General features: G+C 50.7%; 2 protein-coding genes across 3 annotated transcripts in view; one reads left to right on the top strand and one right to left on the bottom strand.

Moving 5' to 3' along the window:
- The first annotated feature begins 424 nt into the window (after positions 1-424).
- LOC129125548 (C-C motif chemokine 3-like) lies at positions 425-2061 on the top strand. Its single transcript, XM_054641032.2, has 3 exons — positions 425-710; positions 1291-1396; positions 1733-2061. The coding sequence occupies exons 1-3, from the start codon at positions 563-565 to the stop codon at positions 1839-1841; spliced, it is 363 nt and encodes a 120-aa protein (XP_054497007.2). The 5' UTR covers positions 425-562; the 3' UTR covers positions 1842-2061.
- An 851-nt stretch (positions 2062-2912) lies between these two features.
- Positions 2913-22068, bottom strand: part of RANBP10 (RAN binding protein 10) — a 63898-nt gene continuing 44742 nt past the window's right edge. The window contains exons 6-14 of one of the 2 annotated variants that reach the window (XM_054640584.2): positions 18672-18856; positions 16934-17046; positions 14519-14627; positions 13356-13504; positions 12369-12564; positions 10894-11018; positions 9952-10094; positions 9367-9478; positions 2913-8146 (exon numbers count right to left, since the gene is read on the bottom strand). In XM_054640584.2, the coding sequence (XP_054496559.2) occupies positions 8016-8146; positions 9367-9478; positions 9952-10094; positions 10894-11018; positions 12369-12564; positions 13356-13504; positions 14519-14627; positions 16934-17046; positions 18672-18856 (1263 nt within the window). In that variant the 3' untranslated portion in view covers positions 2913-8015. Of the gene's footprint in view, positions 8147-9366; positions 9479-9951; positions 10098-10893; positions 11019-12368; positions 12565-13355; positions 13505-14518; positions 14628-16933; positions 17047-18671; positions 18857-22068 lie in introns of both variants that reach the window. The other variant, XM_054640583.2, reaches the window with a different exon arrangement.

Raw genomic sequence — 22068 nt, forward strand, 5'->3', positions numbered from 1 at the left:
GGAGAGCCTGGGGGTGATGCACAGCCCACAGAAGAGCACTCTGGCTGCTGTGGGCCAGGCATTTTCTCCCTGCAGAGCCCTGCCTGGGGACAGCGGCACCAGAACCCAGTGGGGCTGTGCCCAGCTCTCTGTGTGGCCACCCTGCCCCATGCAAGGCCAGCAGACCCCATGTCCTGCAGACCATTTCTTCTAAACCAGCATTTTAACCACATTAGATCTGTTTCCTTCTCCTTTCTCCTTTCAGAGAAGTCTTGCAGAGATGAAATAATCTCCAAAGAAACCCATTTCCACCTTACTTCCCCTCTGAGAAGCCTTGGATTGATTCCCTCATCTCACTCAGCATCATCCTGTGCTGGCTCTCACCAGGACCTCTGTTTTCAGTTCCTCGAAGCTCCCTTGCCACGTCACGGCTCTTCCATTGAATGCAGAACTGCTCCTCAGACTTTTCCATCTGCTGCTGATGTGCCCAAAAATAAACAGCAGAAAGCCCCTTGACCCTGGCTTCTTGGTGCAGCCCCGAATTTTTGGAAATGCAGCCTGAGTGGGCGGCAGCAGAGGATAAATGGCAGGGAGGAGAGAGCCACAGCCAGAGCCAGCGGGCAGGGCAGCACAGGGCACGAGGAAGAGCCACCCCACAGCCACCATGCTCCCTGCTAGGACTGTCCTGCTGCTCACCCTGCTGCTCACCTTCTCCCTGCACCACGCCACAGGTAAGGAACCTGCTGCAGGTGAGGGCTCTGAGCCCCCACTGGGGAGGTCAGGCAGGAACCCCAGAGGGGAGCGGGGCTGGTGCTGCTGACAGGAGCAGCACCCCCTGCTCAGGGCAGGGCAGCACATCCCAGGATGCAGGGATGGATGGAAAAGGTGCTGGGTGCTCTCAGCAAAGCCAGACCTGGGGAGAGGCTGCAGGAGCTTGGAGGAGGCTCTGGGAGGTTCTCCTGAGCAAGGGGTTGGATGGAGGGAGAACATGCAGCTGTTTGGAGCCTTCCAAAACACCCTTCAAGTTGTGCTCCTGCCTTGGAAAGCCCCCAAACCCCATCCCCAGACTGAGCACCCCAGCCTTACCGTGTGCTCTGGGGGCTGCAGCAATTTGGGCTGTGAGGGGCCAGGTCCCAGGCTGTCCCCTGCCCCACCTCTGTCCACGTCCCTGTCCTGAGCCTGGGTGACAAACCCCGGCCATGGGATGCTATGGGAGCTGCTGAGGGGCTCCACAGCCTCTGTGCTGTGTTCCAAACCTGGTGGTGCCATTATCTGGTGATGCAATTCACAACATCCCCCTTCCTTCCCCAGCCCACTTTGCACCTGTGGAATGCTGCTTTGACTATGCACAGAAACGCATCCGACACCCTCAGGGCTTCTACGAGACATCCAAGGACTGCCCCAAGCCTGCAGTTGTGTGAGTATCCCAGGGTTTGCTCCCCATCCCACATCTTTTGCTGCCCCATTCCATCTCCCACAGACAGCTCAGTCCCAGCCAGGGGGGGCTGTTGTAGGAAAGCAGCTCTGGGGAGTGGGCAAAGAGGGGAAAAATGGGTTTTAGTGCTGTCTGCTAATGCTGGTGGTGTGGGAAGACTCAGACACTCACCAGCCCAAGGAGGGCACAGGCTGCTGGAGATGGCTCCAAGCCTCGATCCTGGATGGGGCTGCAAAAAGGGAGAGGAGAAATAGTGCACAGGAAGGGAATGGCTCATGGTTCCTGTTTTCACTCTTTTTCCTCACTTCCTCATTGCAGGATTGTGGCGGCCAATGGTGATGAGATCTGTGCCGACCCTAAGAAGGACTGGGTGAATAAAATCGTAAAACGGCTTCAAAGCAAAAAATCAGACCCATCCACCATCTGAGCTGCCCATTCAGCCGTCCTGTCTCTCGAGGGAGCCAACAGTGCTGGCAGCTCCTCTCCGGCGGCTGCTGCGGCCGAGGGAAGCGTCCCTGCAGGAGGGGCCCTCAGGATCAGGCGTCACCGCGCCAGGGCCCTGCCGCCCCCGAGCTCCTCCTGCTGTCACTGCCCCGCCACGGGGTGCCTGTGGGACAACATTTATAATAAAGACTCATTGCTACCAATTGCTTTTTGAACTTCTCCTGATTCTCCAGACCACGCAGCAGATCCTAACAAACCCAGAAAAAAGCCTTTGCCACAAGCTCTTATTTCTCCAGGAGCAAACTGTGCCTGGTGCCAGTGTGCTTCACTGGGACTGTGACAGAGGAGCCAGGCCCTGACCCACGGGTCCAGGACCCATGGGTGAGGTTACCACCACCCCAGGCAAAGCTGTACATCCTCAGGGCATGCTTGAAGCCCCTTGGGCTTTGCAGGTGCTCCAGAATTAAGGGGAGGGTTCTGGGAGAAGATACTGATCTACCAAACCTTTAATACCCTGACAGCTTGCAAATGTGCTGGTGGTCACTCAGAGTGTCTGAGGGAGATAAGGACAATGTCCACAGTGCCAGGAGGGTGAGGACACAACCCCTTCAGCTGGACAGAGGTGTCCTGGCTGTCTGTCCCTCTGCAGGGCCAGGGAAGGGTGGGAGCAGGGTGAGATCCCAGACATTAAAACCAGGCTGCTGACCCATCTTCTCATGGCAGAGCTGCAAACATACAAGGGAAAACCTCAGAAAGCAGATAGCAAGGAATGGGGCAAATGATCCTCAGCCTAAAGCTTCATCAGTGTTTTATGCTCACAGCTAGAAAACACTTCATGGCTGTATTTTCTAGGACCCTGAATGGCACAGGGGTGCCAAATGACATTTTTGCCCATGGACTGTAAGCACATGGGAAGAGCAGTGGTAGAAAGGGAAGCTGGAACAGAGTCAGATACTGGGGGACAAACACCTGGAGGACTGTGCACCCCCTGTCAGAGGGGACACAGCCTTCCCTGAAGAGCAGAGAGTGACAAAGCACACGGCTCCACACTGGCTCTTGCACATGGATGTGTATTTTAATAAAAATAATTCTGTCAATATACAGCAGAATGTCGATTTCTTTACCATATTTCCAGTATATTTTCATAGGCTTTTTCTCAGTTAAAATCCACCCCCCCCAGCCCCTTTTTTGAAGTTTTCATGCGAAGCATCAGATAACTTAATTCACAAATACTAAGCGTAGACTGAACCAATGTGCACAGTTTGTGTAATGTCCACGTAGCCAATGCTGTACCCAAGAGGTGAAACTCCCTTCCAAGGGCCTGGAGAAGCCTGGAGTGGCACAGGGAGCTGTGCCCAGCGGTGGCTGCTCCTCCAGGGCTGCCGGGGAACCTGTGGAGAGCTCGCACCCCGTGCTCCAGCTGAGCATTTCATACCTGAGTTTTGAGCAACCAGCAGGAGAGGAGAGGAGAGGAGAGTTCACTGCGTGCTGGGCAGGTCCTGGGGCTTGCACTGCTGTGTGTGGGAGCTTCAGGGGCTGCAGCCTCCTCCTGCCTCCCCAGCTGCACAGGTGGGACTGAGAGACACGATCCCAATCCAGGGACGGTGCCGTACTTGGTCTGGAAGTCACCATACTTGTGGTTTTCAAATTCTCTTTAAAATCTGGATTATCCCCAGAGCTGCTGCTGCTTCTCCTTTCTCCAAGTCTAAGCCTGTGAGAAGCCCAGCATATAAAAATCCCTCTGTGCTCCCTTCTGGAGGAAGGATGTGGCTGAAGTCCTCCCGAGCAAAAACGTCCAAGCACTCGTGTGGACCCAAGTGGAGTGACCAGAGAAAAGGTGTCTGCCTGGCCATGGGACCTTCAGCAAGGAGCAGGGGTTTGCATGGCCTCCAGGAATGTTTCTGTGGTGATGTGAGTGTAAATTCCACACAGGACTTGTGGGTTTCCTGTGAGCAGGAGCGAGTTAAGCTTCCCGCCTGGAAATAAAGAGCTGGCAGGACGTGTGTGTGCTCCTCAAACCTGGATGATGCCCTGGCTTGCTGGGCACTGCTCCAGCTCAAGCTGCAGGCTCTGAGCTTTGGTTTGGGATGTGGGGAGAGGGACAGACATGCCAGGTTCACTCATCCATCACCTGCCACCTCTTGTTGCAGGGCAGGATGGTAGAGAGCAGCTAGTGCTGTCTATGAAGAGCCCTGAAGGCTCTCAGCTCCTCCCTTTTCCTCCCAAATCTGCTGTAGCCCCCCTCACACAGCCCCAGCAGCACTTCCTCCAGCTCTGCCCCTACACAGCAGATGGGACAAGGCTCACAGCCACCTCTGGATCTGAAGGGTCCCAGCAGCACCCAGCGTGTCCCCTGGCAGGTCCCCACACAAGAAACACCTTGGTACAGCTGGAGACCCAACACTTGCTCTCTACCTGCCCTCTCCTGGCCCACCACTGAGGCTGCTCTCACCTGGCAGGGCTGGAAGGAAGATGCTCCCCTGCAAAGGGCACTCCTGGGTGCAGCAGGAGCCCTTGCTCCTTCTCCCAGGCTGTCACCAGCTCCACGGGGCCTCAGTGCACCCAGGACTGGAGTGAGGGCCCTCTGTCTCTGCCACAGGACAGTTCAAGTCTGCACTGCTTCTTAAGGGGAGAACTTGTGATCCCACGGGGTGCACCACACAGCTTCATGGCACTTCCACACTGCTCTACGGCCTGGCTGCCACAGGTCACCTTCTCCACCAACCCAGGACAGCAGAACTCTGAAATGTGTGTCAAAGCAACCTGTGCTGCATGTGAACACAGACAGGCACCAAAGCACAGCTGCAATCCAGCCTGGTTTCTTTGCTGAAGGAGGAGATGTTCATCATCCCTGATACCCAGGGTGGAAAATGATACATTCAATCCCTAGAACTACCTCCAGCAGCTCTGGTTGCTCCAGTTTTTCAAGGCAGCCTCAAGAACAAAGCTATTTAAAGAATGGTAAAGATGCCTTAATAAAATGTGAAAAACAAGGACACAGCTTGAGGACAGACTGAGATGTCACTGTGAAAAAGAGAAGGAAGGATATGGGAAGATCCCAGGTGTAGGTAACCATGAGGAATGATACCAGCAGTTTCTCCTACAGGCTCCACAGTAAAACATGGCTGTGCTGAAGGACTCCTGGGAGCAGTGATCAGGTTGTTTGAGGCACTTGGAAGAAAAAAACCCAAATCATTTTTATAAAAGTAACTTTTGAATTGCCATGTAGCCTCTGGTTAGGTGTACAGCCACATTCCGTGTTACAGACCCCATTTCATTTTAGCTCTGTTTTTAAAAACTACTGCAATAATCCAAGTTTAAGCTAACATAAACCATCAAAGAGCAGCCAGGGAGATTCAAAGGCAAGAGGCTTTGAAATACAACCTGAGAAAACCACATGAGAAATCCCATCTAGGGATCAGGGGTAGGTTGGGACCTACATCCCACCACAAACATGCTTATCTTCCCCATACTGAGTCATGGCCACATTAGTCAGAATCTGAGTAAAAGAAGCAGAAACCACTGGTGAAACCACCAGAACACTTGAAGTAAATTAAAAAAACCCAAATAGCATCCATCACACATTTCTTGGCACCAAAATAACCAGATATCTAGGAATATCTCTTGGTTGTTTTTTTTTTTTTTTGGTAGTGAACCCAAAATTTAAAAAGGTGCTCCAGGACAGTCAGCAAAGCTTTGCTGAGAGACCTAATGGGGCATTATTATGACACATGATGAAGAGACTTGGCTTAAACAAACCACAAACAGAAGGAACAAAAAATAAAGATGGTGCTGCTATGAAGATGAGAGAGAGGTCTGACTGCAGCCAGACTGCTGCAAGTGGTGACCAATAGCAGAGGAAGCTGCTCCCCCAAACAGGGAAGGTAAAGCAAGGTCCTGGAGTACCTCAGTGCCCACAATGAGCCCAGCAGTGTGCTGTCAGCCTCAGGAATGGAAAGCCTGCAGGAGAATCCCACCAGGCAGAGCTCTGGGACATCAGGGACCTGAGGCTTTGGGAAGGAAACCTTTCCACTGAGTTATCTCTGCACCTGCAGCAAGGCAAGGATGGCAGGCTGGGCTAAGATCCATCAGCAGAGCTGGCAATCAACAGATGAGCTGTCAGGCACATGAGCTGCTCCTGCAGAGGAGCTGCAGGAGAAGCCCCAGCCTGGCAGGTTAAATCCTGCTTGGTGCAGCTCTCTGCCTCTGTCTCCCTGGAAGAAAAGCTGTGCCAGAGCTCCCTCTGCTTTTCACAGCTGTACCAGTGATCTGACTAAAGCATCTCCTGCAGATCTAAACCTCCTGTTTTCTTAGGCCACTGCCCCTACACACTGCACACCTCCACCAAAAGGCAGGGATAATGCTCCCAACCACCCCCAGCATCATCTGCACATTCACTGCCTCAGCCTGTCCTGGCACCTGCCTCCTGCTCTGCCTTAATTTCAGACCTCATGTGCCAGCTAAAATCCACCCTGCAAACCCAGAAAATCCTTAAAGCTTTGGGCTGCTGCTACTTTCCCTCTCAGTGGCACACAAATTCTCCTGGTGCTTGAAGCCTTGGCACAGGCTGACCTCCATTTTAAGGACAAACCTCAACAAAACCTATTCGTCTTTCATTGACCTTCCAAAACAAAATTTGTGAACAGCAGTAAAATTCATGTTTGGTTTGAGCTCCCTTGGGTCCTCCCCAGAGCTACTGACCTAAAATTAATTTGGTGCAGAACCTGCCAGGCTGAACCTGCCATCTCCTAATGGTACAGCAGAGGATGCAAAGCACACGGTGCTGCCAGGCAGCCTGGCCAGGGAACAGAAGCTCAGAAACACTCCCAGGTGGTCTGAATGCTTAGGAGCAATCAAGTCCCTGTGCCTGGCACACAGCATGGACACATTAGTCCATTTTACTCAGAGGTTAGTCACCCACAGATCCCTGCTGGTCTCTTTTGGGACTGGAACTTTGATAATTATCTTAATAATCCCTAAAGAAACACTGCTGCTCCTTTCTGAATGGCTCAGGCCCCACAGAGCTGGTACTGACCCCAACCTGGAACCTGACCTCAGCCTGTCCCACCTGCAAGGACAAGCACAGCTCAGCCCAGGCTTCTCCAGATACTTCCAAAATTTAGAAGTGCTCATTTAGATCACTGTTTCAGAGATGGGAGAGGGCAGGAAATACTGTTATGACTGAGTTAGTGGCAGAGCCCTCCTCCATGGAGAAAAACGGGGGATTTGTTATTTAATTAAAAATTGTCAGCCCACCAGGGCATCGCCCGCGGATGCTTCGGGCCAACTCACATGACCTGGTTCTACCATACAGTGGCAGATGACTTCATATTCATCAGTCCTGTCCCTCCAGATGTTCAGAGAGCTGGATTTAACTCTTTCTCAGGGCTGTGAGATGCTTCTACAGCACAATCACCAATGCAGGCAATGTTAATCTTCTACTCTTCCCACTCACAAAGCCAAGACTGAGAGCCTTGGGCTCCAAAGAGAGGCACTATGAAGGACCAGGCTTCTCCAATTTCCATCATTAGTGTGTGACAGGACCTACCTCACCTGAGGGGCTGTATGGTGTGTGTGTGGCTGGGACCGAGTCTGTGGGCAATAAATACATCAATGACTTTGTGGAGGTGGAAGAGACCTTTTTAATAAACATGATTCAAATAAAATTAAAAAAAAAATCCCTCTGAACTGCCACTGTGAGAAGAGTTCTGATTACTAGCACGGATGATGCTGTATGTGCACGATGGAGGGAGAAGGGAAGAAAAGAACAAGCTGTCACCAACTTGATGAGCTTCCTCAGTAAATCAGCATAAACCAGCTCAGCAAAACTCTCCAGATAAAACATCGGTGGAACCATGAGAAACAACTCAAATCAAAACAAAAAGAGAAAAATCCCTACATCAGAAGGTGCTACATTAGAATAACCAGCGAAATACTGAGCGCCGCCGGAGCCGCGGCAGCAGCGGCGGGGAGATGGCTCAGCCCTGCCAGACTCCCCAGGGTCACAACAGCCACACAGTGAGGGACTCACTCCGTCCTGGCACGGGCAGTGTGTGTGTGTGTGTGTGTGTGTGCTACAGGGGCTTGGTGGCAGGGAGGTGGTGGTGCAGAGTGGCAGCAGCAGAGGGTGAAGGGCAGCACTCCACGGCAGCTCCTGTCAGTGCAAATAATCGTCCACTCTGGCGAAGGAGCAGGAGCCCAGCCCCACGCGCGCCATGAGCCGCAGGCACTCCGAGGCCTGGCCCAGGGCGAGCATCAGCGGGGGCTGCTTTGGCAGGTTCTGAGATTCTGTGGGGACAAAGAAAAAGCTGCTCAGAAGAGGTTCAGGCTGGTGCTGGCTCACCTGCACTCAGGCCTCTCTCTGTCCCAAGCCCAGATCCCTGGCAGAAGGTGCTGGCTCTGCAAGGAAGCTGCTCCCAAATCCTGCCAGCTCCGTGCTGCTGCTGCTGCTGCACACAGCCCAGCAGCCACGACACATCCCAGGGCTCAGCAGGGCCTTTGAGAGAGTGCTGCTGTGCTGGCCAGAGCAACAAAATGGCAACGAAGCTACTGCTGATGCTGTTTGCCAGAAAACCCTTAAAACATGAGATATCAAAGCATGGAGGAATAAGGGAAGGCAGGAGAATGTGGTCCCAGCTGGGAGGCAACCTCTCCGTTTCTCCCACTTGTGCAAGGCTGCACAGCAGCCCAGGCCCTGGATGACCTCAGTCCCTCATCACCATGCCTTTACAGACATTTCTGAGGGGACCCTCAGCTAAGCTACACAAGGTGCCTGGTAACCTGTGTGATGCAGCATGTCCAGACACCACATCTCCCCTGGTGACAACTTGTCCATGCTCCTCAAGCAATGGACAAACAGCTGCTGACCATCAGGGGAAGGGACTCTCCTTCCCAAAACATGTAATTTCTGTTCCTCTGCTCAGTGAGAACATGAGCCCTCATGGGCATGTCCATCAAGTTGTTCCTTTCCCCAAAAGCAAATCTCTAAATCTCCTTCTGGAACATTTGATGTGAGATGCACAGACCCCATAGGAAATCTACCTGGGCACAGGGAGCCAGACTGTGCAGAGGATGCAAATGCAGCCCCTCCTAGAAAATATGATGTTACCAGGGCTGAACTCTGCTAATCCATACAGCTGGAAAAGAGCCCTGGTAAAGTCCACAAAATGGTTCAGGTGGGTTCAGAGCATGAAGGGAGAGGGGCAGGAAATGTACCAAAGAGATCTCTGTTTCTTCAGAAAGCAGGGGAGGAAAATCCTGAGGTGCATCCTTGGGAGCAGCATTGAGGAACATGCAAGGAAAGGAGTCAAAATGGGAGTGTATCAGGGAATCTGCTCTCTGCAGGCTTCCCTCCTACTCCCCTTCCTGCACTACTGCCCAGACAGTCCCAGCAACAGAAAGAAAGGCCAAACCTAAACACAAATATTTCTGACAGGCTTGCCTGCCACAGGACAGCCCCTGAGAGCAGGTGTGTCTGGGGAAACACTCCCACAGGAAGCAGCTCTTACCCAAAATAGCACTATTGAGAGCAGCACACACAGGTTCCCTCTGGATCGGGTCCAGCTGTTGGCCAACAGGGCAGTTCCAAGGGTCTGAGTAGGCTAACAAGCTAAAGGCATCCTGGGAGGGAACAGAAGGGCACAGTGAGATCAGGAGGGCTGCAAACACACAGGAAAACCATCAAGTCCAGCTGGGGCACCTCCTGCTATCACCACAGTGAGAGGTGCCTACCTCCTGAAAAGAAATGGCCTTTTTCCTCTTGGCACCAAGGAACCATAGTGGGCCACCAACACAGTAGGGTTAAAGAGGGTGCCCTCTCCACCTGGCAGGGGAGCCAGCCAGGGAAGGCAGGGGGAGTGAAGAAGAGCATGCAGTTGCTCCAGGAAGCCAGGCAGGAGCTGTATTTCTTCTCCCTTGTGCTGAGAATTGGGTGTAGATGCTCTGCTTTCATGTTTTGATCTCTGATCCCCATGTAGGTCCCGTCTTGTTCAGCAGGTGCAGAAGTGGGGGCTACTCAGGTGTCTGCAAGGGAACCCACAACCCCAGAGCTGGCCCAGAGAACTGCTGCAGTGCAGCACAAGGTCCAGGCTTACCTGAAGCATCTTTTTGTGCATGGTGTTCTTCCCATACTCTCTGCAAAGCTGCTCGCTCAGGATCTGCAGCTCCCGCCCAAACTGGATCATCCTCTCTGTGGCAGCGTGGTTCCCTCCACAGAGCTGCCTCTGGGGGCAGCTGTCTTCTAAGGAGAAGCAGTGGAGAAGGAACAATCATCTTGCATTCCCCACCAATGCCCACTGTGTGTCAGGATACCCTTCTGCAGCAGGTAGCTGCTTCCTGCCCTAAAATAATCCCAGTGGAAGCTTTCTGTGATCCCTTCCCTACAACAGCCAGTTCTGGGTTTGTCACAGTGCCTGGTAGATACAGGAAAGATTTGAGCTCTGTTTAATGCCTGAGAACTACCCAGAAATCAAGTCTCCTGATAAAATCCTGGGAGCTTGCCTGTAACCAGTCTGTTACCCTTTCATGCATGTAACACAGGGTATATAAGCCAGAAAGCCCTGGTCTAACAAATCCTGGATGAACCAGTCTCAGAGGCAGTGTAGCTGCTTCATCTGCTCCCTCCTGGCTAGAGCATCCACAAACAAGACAGTCATGGCTGCCAGCTGTGCTGAGGCCACCCTGCAGCTGGACATCCCCAGCCTGGCACAGGAACACCAGCTCAGCTGGCACAGCCCCAGCTCAGCTGCCCAGCAGGCATTTCTGCCAGGACTGCTCTGAGCTCAGTTTCATGACCATCATGGAACAAACCTTTGACTCCTGCTTTCCCTGCTCCAAAACACCACCAGCACTGCTGGCAGTCTATGAAAAGCCAGACCTAATTTTAGCTCCAGGACAGATTTAATTTTCCCTATGAAGCAGGCACTTCATTAACTGAAGCAGCCTAAAGTACATGATTTTTCCCCACAATCCAATCAGTTTTAACTTTTGACACCAGCTCCTATCTCCCTTCACCCCTCCTGCCCCTGAGGACCTACCCATGCTGGACTCATCTGTCTGCAGGATCTCCTCATGTTTGTAGGTGCCATTCATTATCCTGGTGGATGAATTCTCCAGGACTCCGTTGGGGTAGTGCTCAGCCTCCATTTCCATCTCGCTGTCACTGAGGTGAAAGGAGGGAAGAAAGGTCAGATGTCTAGATTAAAAAGGGAAGAAATGAAGGGCTTATGTGCCAAACAGTGCCCAGCAATGGCCAGGACACCAGAAAAATTCCAGTTGGACTACAGGGAGCCACATGGTCCAAGTCAGTGCAGCAAAAGTTGTTGCAGGCTTCTGAAGACAATTTATGAAGCAAGTTTCTATTCCCTAAGTGCCTGTCATAATTCCAGGTGCAGAACATTTTGCATTTTCCCTTCAGGAAGTGGTGATCCTTGGGATAGTAAACAGCAGCCAGGTAACAGGTAGCACACTCAGAGACTGCAGGAGGGAAAACTTGGCTATGATACATCCCCAGTCCTTGCAAACAGGGCACCACTGAGCACTTAAATGCCCAAGACAGCAGGCTGACTGAGACTGCTGATTAACTACTGATTAACTGAAATTATAAGAAGATCTTACTGGAACATGGGCTCTACATTTGAAAAAAAAAAGAGAATGACAAATCCAGCATCATTAAGTGATTCTGGTAAATTGAGTCTGAACAAGTGTTTCTCACTCAGTTACATGCTAGGTGGCTCTCCAGAGGTCACAACTGAGCCTACAAACTGCCCTGCAAGCCATGCTCAGCACAGCACTTGAAGAATAAGTGCCAGCTGCAATTAGCAAGAGATTCTTTTAATCACAATGACACCCTCTGCTCCACTGAGGCCTCACACAGCCCTGCAACAGCAGTGTGGAGAGTGAGCCCAAAGGAAGCTCAGTTTTCAGCACAGCTCACTCTGCTCCACACTCCAGAAAAGGCAGCAGTGACTGCACTGAACTGATGGATCACCTGCGGCTTCTTGGAGAAGGGAGGCTCAGTCTGACCTGCTGCCACAGCATGAAACAAATCACTGCTGGCACAGAGGCTCACCTGGGAGGACCAGGGCAACAGGCAGCCCAAGGAAATGACACAAGAGGGCAATGCACCAAGCCACTGTGGCCTGAGCTGCTGCCTCACACAGGACAGGGCAGGAAAGCTGCTCAGCAGGAACAAGTGCCTGGCTGAGGCAGCAGAAACAACACCAGGCTGACTGGGAAAGCTTCTGGGCAAACACTGGGATGCAAAGGCATCAGTGTAATGGGACAGCCTGGTGCCTGCAACAAGAGCATCATAATATTCCTTATGAGATGAACCTCAAGCGTGAGCCACAGCAGGGCAGCCAGAACAGGTTTGTGTGTGCTGGGTAGATGTTGTAGATAACAATATTGTTCAAAAGGGCAGGACAGGTGCCCTTCTGGCTCCTTAGAAAGCAGACTGAGACTTTTCTCACCATGCCACCCCCCTCAGGTGTCTCCAGAGGAAAAACAATACCTGGTTTCTTGATTACTCGTACTACTGTGCTGCTGAGATTTGGTAGAATCTGTGGAATTGGACTCCGAGTAGTTCACAGATGAAGGGGAAGAGGAGGAGGAAGATGAAGATGATGAACTCAGTGTTGGGTATTTACTGTGACTCTGTTTGCTTTTTGTGGACATGACTCCATTGCTACAGGTTGGACTATCTGCTCCTGAAAGCCAAGAAGAAAGAAAAATGAGACCAGACTGACAGTGTCACTCTGTTGTGGCCCCGAAGGAAGAAAGCAAAATAAGATTGCAGATCTTAAATTATGGTTTATCATTCTTGAATTCAATGGGGTTTAGAGGAGACACATCCACCTTTGACATCTGCTCTCCTCATGTGGAGACACAAGACCCACTTACTGTCAGGGTCTCCAGCTGCTCACAGTGACCCCGAGAAGAGTTCAAAAGTCTCTTTTGGCAGCCCAGCACTTGAAGAAGGAGTCAGGGCTCTTCATTTCCCGGTCTCAAGGCTGTTTATTGTATCTTATCTATAAAATTCTTTCTCCTGCCCTGCCGAGGTCTGTCCAGCAGGACAGTTCCAGGCACTCTGCCTGCCCCCAGGGTGGTGTTATGTCTTTATACTAAAAACTGTGCATACAATGTTTACAATTACTTTCCAATACCTATCACCTGTGTTAGACAGTGAGCTTCTACTCTAAACCAATCTGTAAGTGCCAACATCACAGCAGAAGATGGAGGCTGAGAAGAAGAAGGAGAAAGGCTGGACACACCCAGTTCCCTCCATCTTGCCTCCTGAACCCCCATACCAAAAACCCCAAACTCTACTTTTCCACCCCGTGATAACTTCACTATTATTCTACCTAAACTGTTGTGGCTTGCTGATCTTCATACAAGGTTGGTAATTTGCTCCACGGGTCACAACCAAAACCACAGGTGTTTTGGGCTCTGTGCCAGGGCTTCTGAGCCCCTGGCAGGGCTCTGGATTCCCACAACCTACCTGTACTGTGCAGGTGTGAGTTGCTGGATCCATGCCTGGGGCTCAGGCTGGGGGAGCCGGGGTAGCTGTCCTGGGAGCGGGGGCTGCGGGCGCTGAAGCAGCGCACCTCGCTGTCCGTGCCGTTCACCATCTCCACGAACTGCCGGCACCTGAGTTCATGGGAGCAAGAGGGACAGAGGGGGCGTGACAGCCAGCATGCTCTGCACTCAGCCTGCCTCAGGGCCCCACTGGGCAAGTCCTAGAAACTTTCAAAAAGACATTTCAGGCTCCTGGTGTCTTTGTATTGTGAGTGCTCTGATGATGTTACAGAGGGAGGGGTTTGGAAAGCTTGCTTTTGATGCTAATGGATGGTGAGATATTCCCAAAAAAGCAAGTTTAATTCTACTGTGCTAAGGAAAAACTGTTCCTTGGCAGCTTTCACCTCCAGCTCTTCTGCAGGTACTCCAATCTCAGGTTTTCTGTGATGTAAATGGCTCCTGAGGTATTAAAAAATCTCTTTCCCAGCCCCGTAACCAAAGATGAAGTAGAGATTCAATTGTGGAGGGTTTTTTTCAGGGAGAAGGTACTAAATATGTCAAATACCATCATTCCTTCACTATTCCATCAATGCAAAAATACTGGGATTGGCCAATGGAAAATAGAGAAGGAAGAGTAAAAAATGCAATATCCACAGTGACAGTGAGGACAGCTCCTCATTTAGCTTTACTGGGAATTGTCCTCATATGTTTCAGAAGTCTGGGGAGAACCTCTCTGTACAGCTGGGAGAACTGGGACACCTCTTCCTTTAATCTCTACCCCAGACAGCCTTTTCCATACATCTGCCTTTCTAGGAACCTTCACAGTGACTGACACTGCTCCAGCACTGCAAGATCTCCACAAGACCAGTAAAGAAACTCCTCTGAAGGAATTTCTGGCAGTCGGCAGAACTAAAATTCACCCACCTATGCCTGACTTCATGAGACAAAGCTATACTGGGTCTGAGCAGCAACAAAAGGGCTACATCTATGGTGCTACAAGCACTGTGCAAAGGACTCCCACAGGGAGCTCAAACAGTTTGAATTCAGAGCAAGGTGTGCAGCCAGACTGGATGTTTAGACAGGTTCTTATTCCCTCCCTCATTTACACATTTCAGCATTAGGGAGCATAAAGCTTTTCACACTTACTTTAACATGAAGAGCAGGTTGGGGTTATGTTCTAGGAGGCCAGGATAGAGCTGCTGGGTGGCTTCTATAGCCTCTCCCACTCTGCCTGCTAATACTAGCTTCTGTATTCCTGAAAGCAAAAGGAGACCTGGTGACACACAGGACCAGCCCACAGGAACAGCCAAAAGAGCTGTCCCATCCATTCCATCCAGGTCCCCACGACCACCTTGCACAAGGGCTTGGGAGAACTGGAGACCATATCTGGTTTATTATGGATTAGGGGGAGGAAAACCCTGTGAAAATGTGAAAGGATCTTTTAGTAGCAAAAAGCCATCAAGAATAGAAGGATCTGAAGGATGAAGAAGGTGGGTTGGGGTGCTCTTCAGTCACAGAGCTCTGCAGCAATGGAAACAAAAGCAGGACATGCCAACTGGATGGAAACAAGGAGGCTGCTGGGGAAGTGACAATTCCAGAGGACAAGTTCCTAGGTCATCCTCATACTACAGTCTCTGTCTGGTTCAAGCTTGGAAGCACACATATGGCTCAGTATGAGATAAATGGGGTACTCTTAGAGGGTCTGTGGTCTTAAGTCACAGTCCTGCTTCCACAATATTCCCACCACAAAACAGAAGTAATTATATCAACAAAACCATGTTTTGAATAGAGAGAAGTACCAGTACCAGCTATTGACTACACTAGAAACAGCTCAGTGACTTGTACACTTCCAGGAGGTGCAAAGACACAAGGCAGAAGACACCTGTCATGCTGGGTGTTCATGTCCCATATATGTTCCTTCAGCAGGTCAGAAAACCTGAGCAAAGAGCAAGACTCAACTCGAGCTCCCTGAAAGCTCAGAGAAGCTGCTGATCCACAGGGACTCACGTTTCTTTTTTCTAAACGTACTTAGAAATAAAAATTAAATGTACTTAAAACTAAAGTTGTATTGTTTTTCCAGTACTCCTTATAAACAGCAGAGGGAAGGTCTGGAATGGCCCATGAGGTGCTTTGCAAGCAGGGCCTCTGATAACAACAGGCTGTGGCTTTTGCAAAGTGTTGGAGCAGTTGGAAGCCCAGACTGGCAAATCTTCATTAACAATGCCAGTAAAAAACTGCAATGACTTGTCATGTCTCCCACTTCTCAGTGTCTATCTGATTATTATAATAGTTGAAATCTGGAACCAAAGCCAGGGCTCTCACACCAACACAAGAGCTCTCATTTCAGTCTCTTGCACGTCCATTTTCTCGTCTCGCTGCTTCTGACAGCTCTGCTTTGCCTTGTTTGGCAACTCTCACAGATGTCATTCCCTTTTACATTTCCCCCTCTTTTTGTTTCCCCATCTGTGTTTTCCTCACACCTTTTATTCAAGCCCCAACTTCAGGGCTCTGTGTTCCTTCCCTCCATCTGCCTTGTCACCTGTCCTCAGCCACAGGAGCCCGCAGCACCTCGTGTGTGTGTCTCCCTCCTGTCAGGCTCTGCCAGTTAAACCCCAGCACTGGGAGCACTGCTGGGGTCAGGGCTGCATAATGCATGACCTGGAAAGCACCAAGCCCATCAGCACTAACAGGCAGCAACTGCAAGTTATTTAAGAGCAGAGTCCCCAGATGACCCTGACTGCTGGCTAAGCACATGAATGTATGGAGAGCAAGGCACAAAGGGCACAATGCTCTGGTACGTGACAGTCACACGAGATGCAGCTCACAAAGGGAAGGGAAATGGACAGGCATGTGGCCTGTATTCAGCAGCCAGGAGAATGCAGAAAACACACCAATGTTCTGCCACTCTGCAGGCTGAGCCTGTGAATAGAAAAGTTTAAAAAAAAGGTACAGCAGGAGAAAGCTGCAAGCCTTATTCTGCAGGACCAAAAGAGTGCTGACAGCCCCAGCAGCTGAGAGATGAACCACTTGGGAGCAAACAGCAGCAACCAAAACAGACACAGAGCACAAATTCTTCACCTAGTGTGAGCTTAACACATTGGCTGTGAATTTAAAAACCCTTCAGCATGTAAAAGTTACCTGAAATCACAATGTGCAGAGGGATTGGAAGAGTCCTTAACTGAGAGCTCCAGTGAAACTAAATGGATGTGTCTGAGTCCCTGTGCCCATGCTGATGGACCTGCCCCTGCTGCACCAGCCTGCAGTGAGGAGCTCACACCCAAAGGGATCTCTGGTGCACAATGATCTCAGCTCAGGTAAAGGCCAAGCAGAGCAGACAGGGACAGGAAGAACAGGGCAGTTCTCCAGGCAAAGATGGCAGAGGGTGGAGAGCAGGCAGGGGTGATGGGCAAAGTGCTCCTAGCAGAGATTCCCAAGCTCTGCTCCAGGCCAGCAGAGTGCTGTGCACAGCTCTGTACTCTCATGGAGTGACCTCCACAGCATTCTCTCCTCTGCAGAGTCCCAGACAGAACACACCTGAGGAGTGACACCTGAGAGACTTACTTTGTCTATTCTTTATTGAGGTCTGTTCTTCCTGGATTGTGGTGTCTGTGACTCTGGCAAAGGCAGTTGCTGTTGAACAGTACCCATGATGAACCAAATATGACGAAACCATACTAGAAAAAAAGAAAATACAAAGAGATGAGAAGGTACAAGTGAAACAGAGTCCCCACACTGGAGCAAAAAGAAACCAACACAACAGAAGTTGCAATTTCACTGAGAAACTCAGCTTGCTTAGGACATAACCAAGGTTCTACTTCTGGGTCTAAACTGTGTATATTTACAAGATAGGCACCTGGTCCTCTGCAAACAGGAGGGAAGCTCTAAATTCACTTTACAGAGGGGAAAAAAAATGAAGAATCTCAACACATATACAGTATTTATTTATGACTGCTGTCCAAGGGTCACTTGGACTCAAGACTGTGTTACTGCCAGTGACATCCTATAGAGACATAATTCTGAACCTCAGAGAGGTTCATGGCTTTCAAGTAGATCTTAAAAAGAAGAAAAGATTCTAGTCCTGAATTTCTTCCATCACTTATTTGCTAGCAATTATATATTTAGTAGTTCAATCTTCTTATGAATTCTGCACATTCACAGATACTTTAATCTGGTGACTGTCAGCATTGATTTTAAAAACATTAACACTATTTGAAGCTGTATTTTTAAAAAATCTTGGGGGAGGGAGGAGTATCACTGTCACAAAACAAATACAACAAAACCATCTTCCTGAACAGACCATTTCTAACACACTTGTGCCTTCCTAGGACACAGTGACTCAATTTTAATGCTCATTGGATTTTAACAAAATCTAAAAAGCCAGCAACAGGATTTCAAAGCTTCTCATGAATCTCAAAACAGGCTTCTCATGATGAAGCTGGCATTGATCTGCTCAAGCCAGAGCTCAAAGCACACACTCAACTTGGCTACTTTCAGCACAAGAAAGAAGTATTTTATGAGTCAGCAATCATTCTTAGGCATAACATTGTAGGCAGGTGTGTAATTTTTGGAAGTTGTTTTAAATACCAGTGCTCCTGCCCAAGAGCTCTCTAGGACGAGCTCCAGAGTGGTGACCCTGACAACCCCACTGTGCCCATCAGAAGAAAAAATTCTGGAGAACACAAGGAACCAATACAGGGATAAATTGGTCCCACTGCAGCAGAATCAACAGCTCTTGTTAAGGGAGGTCCTGGCCCTCTAATTTGGTCCTATTTTGGAAGGCAAATAGCAGCATCAATAACACTCCTGACCTCTGACAACTCCTGCCAACTGCTCTCATCAAGTTCCACTCAATCCTTTTTGCAATGAGAACTGCTTTCAATATTCATAAATTTATAAAGTGCCATAATTGTGCTTCCAGTTAGGTTTGGAAGCCTTTGGTTTAGGCTATTTCTTGCTCTTTCATTTCTGAATTCAGCTGGTTTACACACTGGCTTTTCTCCTGCACTAGGAGTGTTTATGGTGTCTTCCCCCTCCTGCAATGTATCACCCCAAAATGTATGTCCTTCCATTCCTACAAGCTTCCATGCAATCTTTAGCTGAAAACTTCTCCCATATCTTTTACATTAGAAACAGCAGCAATCTACACAGGAAAGACTTAAACAATACAACAGAGGATAAAACAATCTGAGCAAAATGCACAGAGTGGCAACTTTTGCCATAAGAGAGCACAAATGAGCATTTAAGAAGTATTTGAAGCCTAACAAGAGGGAAGAAGCTGAACAGCAAAGCAGTAACTTACTTCTGCAGCATGGCTTGCCACTCTCCCAGCCTGTCTCCTATGGGAAACCGCTTAATGGTGCTCTGGATCTTCGCCCTCCACTCCCTCATGTAGTCCTCAATGTCAAACACAAAGGGCTGCTGCCCAAAGTTGGCATCCACGATCTCTCCTGGAGTCTGGAGACCCACTGTAGGGTACAGGTTTGACTGGGAAGGAAGAAAAACAAACCCGTGTTAAACACAGCTTTCTCCTCCTGGTTCCAGTTATGTGGTTTGGTAAAACCAAAAAGTTGCTCTTTAAACTGAAATAAATATAATGGAATTGGAAGAGGCAACAGCCCTTTGGGTACTTCTCAAGAAATCCTGTGACTTATTGTGCATTTATGAAAAGTTATTGCATCAAACCAGAGCAATGGGTTCAATCCCCCAGCAACCTGGGACTGAGGCCATGACTGCTCTGTGTGGATGGCACTTCTGGCTTAGTTTTCTACAATTTCTACCAAGCTTCAAGAGCCAGCAGATAATATAAAAACAACAGAAATAATAATGGCTAATAATAATAATAGGTGCATCATCTTAATCAATGGATCTGTGTATTCCCTCCTGTTTCAACTCAACTCTTTTATTCCTTGGAAATTGTTATCTCAGTCTTGTACATCTCTGATGAAAAGGGAACAGACAGTGGTGGAGCTCTGAGGTTAGGTCTTTGATGATCCCAAGATCCCAAGACATCCACACAAGAAATTACACTACTGATAGATTAATTTCATTTTAAGAATAAGTCTACAGATCCAAATGGAAGCTTTGACCCATCAACAGGACATGAGAAAAACAAAAAGGTTACCACCATGAAAGTGTCTCTAAAATTCAGCCATGAATTCACTTTTAAGGATGATTTAATTAAAAATAGGTGTTCAAAGTGTATCAGAAGTTCTCTGAATTCATGCTATATTAAGAATAAGCTTATGGATACAAATGGAATCCCTGGGCCCGCTCAAATGTTGGGAAAAGAGAAACAGCATCAGAAAAGGTCCAGGGATGCCTGGTTCTCATCACTGATGCCATTTTGCAGAAGCACGCTCCATTCACGGGCAGGGTACGGCTGCACGGCACAAATGGCAGCTCTGCTTGGGAAACGGCCACGAACGTCACGAATTCAAACGGAACGCTCACACTCGGGCACACCGCTCACACCTGCTCACACTCGGGCACACCTGCTCACACCCATTCACACTCGGGCACACTGCTCACACTCGGGCACACTGCTCACACTCGGGCACACTGCTCACACCTCTCACACTCGGGCACACCTGCTCACACCTGCTCACACCCTGCACACCTGCTCACACTCGGGCACACTGCTCACACTCGGGCACACTGCTCACACCCATTCACACTCGGGCACACTGCTCACACCTGCTCACACTCGGGCACACTGCTCACACTCGGGCACACTGCTCACACCTGCTCACACTCGGGCACACTGCTCACATCCATTCACACTCGGGCACACTGCTCACACCTGCCCACACCCTGCACATCTGCTCACACCCATTCACACTCGTACACACTACTCACACCTGCTCACACTCGGGCACACTGCTCACACCTGCCCACACCCTGGCACACCCACTCACACTCGTGCACACTACTCACACCTGCTCACACTCGTACACACTACTCACCCCCTGCACACCTGCTCACACTTGGGCACACCTGCTCACACCCATTCACACTCGTACACACTACTCACACCCTGCACACCTGCTCACACTCATGCACACCCGCACACACTCGCTCACACCCATGCACAATTGTGCACACCCACTCACACTCAGGCACGCCCACTCACACTCGTGCACACCCGCACACACTCGTGCACACCCACGCACACTCACTCACACTCGGGCACGCCCGCTCACACTCGTGCACGCCCGCTCACACTCGTGCACACCCATGCACACTCAGGCACGCCCGCTCACACTCGTGCACGCCCGATCACACTCAGGCACACTCATGCACACCCGCACACACTCGTGCACGCCCACTCACACTTGTGCACACCCATGCACACTCAGGCACGCCCGCTCACACTCGTGCACACCCGATCACACTCAGGCACGCCCGCACACACTCGTGCACACCCATGCACACTCAGGCACGCCCGCCACACTCGTGCACGCCCGCTCACACTCAGGCACACTCGTGCACGCCCACGCACACTCGTGCACACCCACGCACACTCGTGCACACCCGCTCACACTCAGGCACGCCCGTGCGCACCCGCTCACGCCCGCTCACACTCATGCACACCCACTCACACTCAGGCACACTCGTGCACGCCCGCTCACACTCAGGCACGCCCGCACACACTCGTGCACACCCATGCACACTCAGGCACGCCCGCTCACACTCGTGCACGCCCGCTCACACTCAGGCACACTCGTGCACGCCCGTGCACACCCGTGCACACCCGCGCACGCCCGCTCACACTCAGGCACACCCATGCACACTCGTGCACACCCACTCACACTCAGGCACACTCGTGCACACCCACGCACACTCATGCACACCTGATCACACTCAGGCACACTCATGCACGCTCACTCACACTTGTGCACACCCGCACACACTCAGGCACGCCCGTGCACGCCCGCTCACACTCAGGCACGCCCGTTCACACTCGTGCACACCCATGCACACCCACTCACACGCAGGCACACCCATGCACACCCACTCACACTCATGCACGCCCACTCACACTCAGGCACGCCCACTCACACTCAGGCACGCCCGCTCACACTCAGGCACACCCATGCACACTCAGGCACACCCACTCACACTCAGGCACACTCGTGCACGCCCGCTCACACTCAGGCACGCCCGCACACACTCGTGCACACCCATGCACACTCAGGCACGCCCGATCACACTCAGGCACACTCGTGCACGCCCGCTCACACTCGTGCACACCCGCACACACTCAGGCACGCCCACTCACACTCATGCACACCCACGCACACTCGTGCACACCCGTTCACACTCATGCACACTTGTGCACCCGCTCACACTCGTGCACACCAAAATCCCATTTTTAAAAGCATGCTCCATTCCCTCTCAAGGTGCTTCTGTGCAGCACCAATGACTGCTCTGTTTGCAAAGCAGACACAATCCTCCCAAATTCTCTGCTTCCCAGCATGTGCTGGGAGTCTGCAGGCTGGGGGAGAACTCTCTCTCTCTCTCTCTCTCGCCACTCAGGAACTGTTTGGTGTTGGGTTTTTTCCACTTTGCCCTAAAACAGTGGAGCCAGAAATGGACACTGGGCAAGGCACAGGGACACTTGTATGGAAATGAAATCTGGAAGGTGCCTGGCTGCGGTGCCTTGCTCAGGGCTGAACCCACATCAGATATTAGAACAG

Source organism: Agelaius phoeniceus, chromosome 12 (assembly GCF_051311805.1).
Source record: "Agelaius phoeniceus isolate bAgePho1 chromosome 12, bAgePho1.hap1, whole genome shotgun sequence".
Classification (NCBI taxonomy): Eukaryota; Metazoa; Chordata; class Aves; order Passeriformes; family Icteridae; genus Agelaius; species Agelaius phoeniceus.